Consider the following 7,170-nt stretch of genomic DNA (forward strand, 5'->3'; position numbering starts at 1 on the left):
AAATCTTGGTCAAACACTTAAACGTTGAAAACAAAAATACTTCTAAGTTTAGAAAAGCTTGGCCAAACAAGCTATTAATCACATGGATTACAAATGCAAGTCATAAGAAAGTTCTTTTAAATTGTCATTCTAGCAATAATTTAATAAGGATACCCACAAATACAGACAACCTAAGCCGACAGTTTATACAAAACACAAGTATATCACATGGTATCCTATGTGCTCACGTGGCATAAAAAATAACTAAAAGTTTGCCATGTCATTTTTCTGGTGATGATCATATCCGTATGTCGTCAGGTGTGACTTTTAAGTTATAAACGAAAGTTGAATGACTTTTATAAAATTGAAACAAAGTTGAGTGACCACGGGCGAAATTAACCCCATGGAAGTGCACACAAATATAGAATCATACTTGAAATATCAAAAATACAATAGTTTACACGACTACTTCTTAATACATTCTCCCCGAACACTTACGAGAACCACATCTACAATTTTTTCTCTTCAGATCGCCATTTGCATCATAAACATGATCAATCTGGTAGTTGTAGTGATAAGTAAGCTCCTCTAATGGAGCAATACTTTTGGAAGCGAAAAACATTATGTGAGGTACTCTCCTATCACCATGGTCATACATGACATTTTGAGCGTAAAGGTTCGGCGAGCAGCTATGGTTGATAAATCTTCCAACATTCCCATATCTTGCTGCATCAAGGGTAAAGCCATCTTCATCCTTCCTCTGAGAACAATTTGACTCTACTTCGAACTTATTATTATTCCTTTCGGGGATTTCTTCATCATAGTTGCCAATATCAAACAAGTGCTCATCATGATCTATTCTTTTTTCGGCTTCCTTTTCATCAAGCAACTCTCCAACATATTCACATATAAAACTTCCAGATGATACATAATCCCGTGACCTCAAACCCCATCCTCTGGATTCGGTCTTGAAAACCTCCAAATGGTGCCGAGGACCACATTGGCTAACTCTGTTTTTGCAAGAAGGGGGGCATTTGCAACACGGACCACACTCGTAAACAAGTGGCTTTGCTCTAATAATAGCCCCTCTTGAGTTAAATGGAATCTCACCTCCATTCTTAGAAGCACAAGAGCATTGCTCAGAATCCGAGCATCCACTTGTGCAACTGCAACCTTGAGGCATAGAAATATAATACCAATCTGGATATTGCATTTTGGTAATGTAAGTGAATGGTGGGGGTCTCTCATCATCTATTGCATTGACAGCAGGGATCGGTATCTTCTCCTTTCCTTGCGAGATATCATAGTCCACAACAAACTTCTGCTCCGTAACTGATTTCGTGTCCTTGTTAACGTATGGATGAAAGTGATTTACCTTGGCTAAATTTGCTGGCTGTGACACTAGCTCACGAGTAAGTTTAGGCTGGCCAAAATTTCTTTTCAGTTCAAACTTGAAAACAAATTTTCCAGTTGGACCTCTTTCTTGCCAATACTTGGTCACAGTGTACAGCCCATCATAAATGTATCTTATATCACTCTTTTCATCTTTCACTCTTTGTCGACTACGAATAACCCTTACCGGATATCCCGAGTCCATGGAATTCTTCAAGGCAAGATTACCCCCTTCAAGCTTTTGATCTTCCACTCTCGTAGCAGAAATTTTTGGATTCCCACCTTGACCTACGTAAATGAATGTTTGAGAAGATATGGCCTCGTTGGCGTACCGACCAGAATCCACAATACTAATTGCAACATCTTTTCTATTAATATTCACATAATCGATACCACTAATAAATTGGCGATGTAGTCCGACCATAACAAGTTCTGCCCTAAACCGGAATTGATCTCCAATTTCAACTCCAGGAACATGTCCAAAAGTCCACCCATAATTTACCCACTTTTTCTGATTCTTCAAACTCATTGCTGCTTCTATATGAATACTTCTTTTAGACTGTCCTTCACATTTCTTTGCTTTAACTTCTCGCAAAAGTTTAGTGTACAGGTCATCAAAAAGTTTCAGAGCCTCTCTAACTTCATTCGCTTTAGAAAAATCTTCATATTCAGTTAACAATCCTTGACCAAAAACATCACACAAGGAAGTAAAATTCCTTAAATCTTTTTGAGAAACTCTCGGAACTATTTGCTTCTTCATGACCACAAAGTCATTTTGATCCCAATCTTTGGAGACAAAATCCTCACCTTTGTATAATTTGTTGTGTTGCTCAAAACGCACGGTCTTAGGCGATGGCTCAAAATTAACTGCATCTTCAAAATTAATCATGCACTTGCCTAGCGCTTCTAGACACTTAAATTTTTCTGTGTGCACGATCTCACACTTGTCGTCCTTCTTACAAGTACTTCGAGACTTGAGACTTGATTTTAAAGAGCTCCACTCGAAGCGGGATAAAATGCAAATTTCATCATCATCTACGCTAGTCTTGGATTCATCACCAAATACTTTTTCGTGATGAATTCTCTTGCTTGTTTCATTACTAGGTTCATTTTGACCTTCAATTTCTTTCATCTTCAAAGGTTGATTTCCAATAGTAGGTGGGAGTTGCTCACATAAGGTTCTCAAATTACTTGAATCACCAACCTCTTTTAGAGGTGCACCAGTTTCAACCAAATCATCCTTTTTAGGATTCCCAGGAGTTAATGGCATATCCATTTGCACATCTTTTGGTTGGATTGCTGGGGTACCACTCAAATTATTTGGCACAAAAACTCCTAAAGGCTTGCCCGACTTAGACATTTCCAAAGCAACACTAGAACTACTTTTGATCTCAACTTCAGCAGAGCATTGAGTATCGATTCCATCCATTTGAGTAATGCACGGGCTACAATTCTGAGGAAAATTTCGCGTAGCACCAACTTTTACACGCTTAGTAGTGGATGGAAACTTTGGGACGATCTCAGCATCACCATAGCATTGAATACCGCTTCCATTCGTTTGAGAAATAAATGGACCACAATTTTCGGGAAAATTCCGGGTAGTATCAACTTTTAGGCGCTTAAACGCAGACGGACATCTTCGATATTCATCGTAGACGCTTTGATGCAATCTCTTCCCACACATCATTGAAGGACTTGTTTCCGTTAACACAGACATCTACACGATGATAAAGCAAAAATTACAAGAAATCGAAGAATATGCTTATATACATCTAACAAGACAAGGCATTATTAAGGTTGATCAACAATAGTAGGTATCGATTGGACAGTAGGAGTGATTTGATCAAGGGCTTGATTAGAAGAAAGTGAGTGATGGATTTGTGTCATAGCTTATGAGATGAGAATTGTACAAAACTATATAAAGAGATCCATTTTTTAATTTTCATGGATATGGGATCCTACACCTCTCGCACAGCTAGGACTAAATATTTAAAGCGTGGACAAAATAACATGGAGGCCCAACATCGAGTAAACAAAGAAATTTGTGGATGAACTTGGGCTCTGATAGCATGTTAAAAAATAAACCTTTAGGCCTAACTAAAGGCGATGAGAATGTTCGAAGACCATATAAGGAAATCCATGTTTAAAATATGTGGGATCTAAATTTTTTCTTAAATACAAAACAAACCAAGTATATATCGGTATCTTGAAATTGAAAACCGAACCAAAACAAATCAAACTAAAGATTTGTCGGTCGTAACGATTTTTGATTTGATTTGACTTTTTTGGTTTTTGTTGAAGACCCCTAGATTTGCGTAGAAACTATTGGACAGGTCCTAGGAGTAGGGCGATGAATGCACATCGAGAAAAGTGCCTCCTCCGTGTGCTTCAAGGCGTTCTTCAAGCACCTTACCCTGAATGAGGACTCAGACGAAATCCAACGAAAGCTGTTTAAACAAGTGATAAACTAACTTATAATGTTTCGACCAAACAAGTCATCTACCGTAAAAACAGATGAAATGAGTTGAAGCCAAATAGAAAGAAAAGCACTACATTACACAAATACAGACTAGGATCATACATAAAAAGTTATGCCTATATATACGCATATCGTTATAATTAATCGAACTGCCTAATGTACCGTACAGATAGAGAAAATTGTGTCAGGTAACTAAAGGAAACATCAAGAAAAGCAATAACATACCTGAAGTAAGATTTCAAGTGTTGGCTTCAAAAGATCCAAATACTTTTAAAACCTAAAACCCTTGTACAAAAATTATTTGCTGCAAGAAGAAGACGAATAAGGGTATGCAGTATGCCGATACCAAGCTGCTATTTATACATGTAAAAAAAACCTAGGCGTTCGATTCCTGTTCAAATTGGGTCTCTTAGGTTTACACCGAAGTCATATACAAAATTGCCATAATTACAATCCTAATTTAGGTAAAACTCTGAAGTCGGCGGAGTTCTTTCCACTTTCCTTTTGTTCTTGTTCTCTTTTATTTTCCCTTTTGAATTCGAATTGCCAAAATCCTTTCCTATGAAAATAACTTCATCTCCAAGCATTACAAGTGCAATATGGGTACCATAAATATTTTGTATTTTCCCCTTCTCTCCAATTTATATATGGAATATGTACAACTCAGACAATTTAATTTGAAGAGTAATGACTGAAAGAGGTTACGTAACACATAATTATGATTAAGTGATTAAAGTTCATATACGAAACATAGTCATTAATTGCACATACTAAATGTGAATAAATTTTATCCATAGGTTCAATGCATAGATTACCTCTAAATTTGTACCCAAATTCCCTTTACACACCTTTGACCATGAGAATTATTTTTCACACCAAACCATTTCAACAGTCTGTCTAAATATAGCCCAGCTCACATAACTTTTCAACAGTTATCATTTTCCTTCTTTTATATGATGTGACTAGATAGTGAAAATAAATTTCAAAATATATATAAAGTGGGTTAAATCGGGTAAGAATTATAAATATGGCCAATTTTAACAGAGACAATGTGTGGGATGTATTTTCACATAATCCTGTCTTTTTATATTGGTAAAAGTAAATTTATTTTCTTGTCTCGTTGGTATTTGAATTGATTTAGCTAAAGCTCGTTGATGGTGTAACCTTTTTTTTCAATCATAGATGGCATAACATTAAGGCGAAATACATAAACAGCCCCTTTAAATTGTCCTCAACGATCATTCAAACACTTTAACTGAGCCTATTTCCAGTTAGACACTTCAAGTCTTTAATGAAGTAGGTCAACTAAACACCAAAGACCAACAAACCTCATGCGTGAGTTACAATTGCGGATGACGTATCAAATGGACAAATCATTAAATGACACGTGTATTTTTCTAAAAAAAAATATGTATTAACTTTCCCTACCCAAAGAACTGTTGGGGTTTTATGTATTTAATATATTAAATACTTAAAAGAGGGTGAATGAAAAATGGAGGGAAATGAAATTTTTGAGTGAAATTTTAAGTCTCCCCCTTGGTAAAGGGACATTGTCCCATATTGGAAGAGGAGAGGTTTTTTATGGGTATATAAGCAATTGCTCTTCTTCTAGCTCTTAAAGAGTTGAGAAGAAGGCAAGCCTCGCGCCGTCGTCGTCGTCGTCGTCGCTCGCTCGGCTTCGGCTTCGGATTTGGTCAAATGATTGATCGATTAATTTTTTGGACCAAATTTATTTGTTAATAGTAAAATATTAACAGAAATATTATTAAATATTTATTTTAATAACAAAATATTAAGATTATATCCTCCAATCCGTTTTTCTGTTTTGGTCGGCTTTGGCTTCGGCTTCGGCTTCGGCTTCGGCTTCGGATTCAGATTCGGATTTGGATTTGGATTTGGATTTGGTCAAATGATCGATTGATTGATTAATTGTTTGGACCAAATTTATTTGTTAATAGTAAAATATTAACAGAAATGTTATTAAATATTTGTTTTAATAACAGAATATTAATATTAAAATAAATATTAATATTAAATCTTCCAATCTGTTTTTCTGTTTTGGTAACAGAAAATTAACTACCCTCTTCAATTTTCCCTCTTTATTGTTGAGTAAATAGCCATTTATGTTGTGGTCGTTTTGCATAAACAGCCATTCTGAAGAGTTGCACCTCTTTAGATTTCAGCCCAACTTTGGCTATAAATACAACACTATTCTGCTCAAAATTTCAATACAATTTTCTGAGTTTCTCATCCTTCTTCTGCATGCTTTTAGCATCAAACAAAGCAACAGTAAGTGTGATTTGCTACCGAACTTTGTGTTCGCTGAAAACACTGGGGTTTGAAGTACCACTACACCAGTGTGTAATTCGTTCTATCCTGGGAGGAAATAATCTATAACCTTGGGTACTAGGAGGGGATTAAATTCCTTAAGGAAACAGTGTGAATTCAGTGGGCTCGAATTGGTTTTCTATTATTTCGTTGTTCATTTCTGTTTATGCTCATTTCTGTTTATGTTCATTTATATTTCTAGAATTATTTTACAAATACAGTATACTAACAAGCTTAAGGAATTTAATATATTTTCTGTATTTGTACTCACTATTTCTAGAGAGTAAAGCCTTTGTAGTTTTGTACTCTATTAAAATCTACGTGATTTTAACGTTTGTGTCATTCTTTTACAGAAATGACTAATGATAATGTGAACCAAGCTGTTCCAATGATGACTGCCAATGCCTCAACGAGTCTAACAACACCGGCATCATTGGCACCGGAGGAGAAACCCGAAAAATTTTCCGGGATTGATTTCAAGCGATGGCAGCAAAAGATGTTCTTCTATTTGACTACTCTATGTCTCCAGAAGTTCATCAAGGAAGGTGTTCCTGTGCTGTCCGATGAAACTCGAGAAACTGAACGCTTTCTCATAATTGAGGCGTGGAAGCATTCAGATTTTTTGTGCAAGAATTATATTCTGAGCGAGCTGGAGGATGCTTTGTATAACGTCTACAGTGGCGTGGAAACATCAAAAGAATTGTGGACTGCGCTTGAAAAGAAATACAAAACCGAAGATGCCGGGTTGAAGAAGTTCATTGCTGCAAAGTTTTTGGACTACAAAATGGTAGATAGCAAGTCTGTTATTACCCAAGTCCAGGAACTGCAAGTGATTATTCACGATCTCCTTGCTGAAGGTATAAATCAAATTAATACTGATGTTGAAAGTAGTAATCTTAGTATTTTTACTAACAGAAATTTCATTGAAGGTCTTGTCATCAATGAAGCATTCCAAGTAGCAGCGATGATTGAGAAGTTGCCTCTTTTGTGGA

General features: G+C 36.1%; 1 protein-coding gene across 1 annotated transcript; it reads right to left on the reverse strand.

The window, feature by feature from the left end:
• LOC109233305 (histone-lysine N-methyltransferase, H3 lysine-9 specific SUVH6-like) lies at nucleotides 400–4,446 on the reverse strand. The gene is made up of 2 exons (XM_019399138.1): nucleotides 4,076–4,446; nucleotides 400–3,088 (listed from the first exon to the last, which is right to left on the reverse strand). Exon 2 carries the CDS (start codon nucleotides 3,086–3,088, stop codon nucleotides 452–454), a length of 2,637 nt encoding a protein of 878 aa, XP_019254683.1. The 5' UTR covers nucleotides 4,076–4,446; the 3' UTR covers nucleotides 400–451.

Source organism: Nicotiana attenuata, chromosome 10 (assembly GCF_001879085.1).
Source record: "Nicotiana attenuata strain UT chromosome 10, NIATTr2, whole genome shotgun sequence".
In the NCBI taxonomy this organism is placed as follows: domain Eukaryota; kingdom Viridiplantae; phylum Streptophyta; class Magnoliopsida; order Solanales; family Solanaceae; genus Nicotiana; species Nicotiana attenuata.

Excerpts from the sequence above, each read along its gene's own strand:
- LOC109233305 (XM_019399138.1), bottom strand. The coding sequence starts at position 3,088 with ATGTCTGTGTTAACGGAAACAAGTCCTTCAATGATGTGTGGGAAGAGA.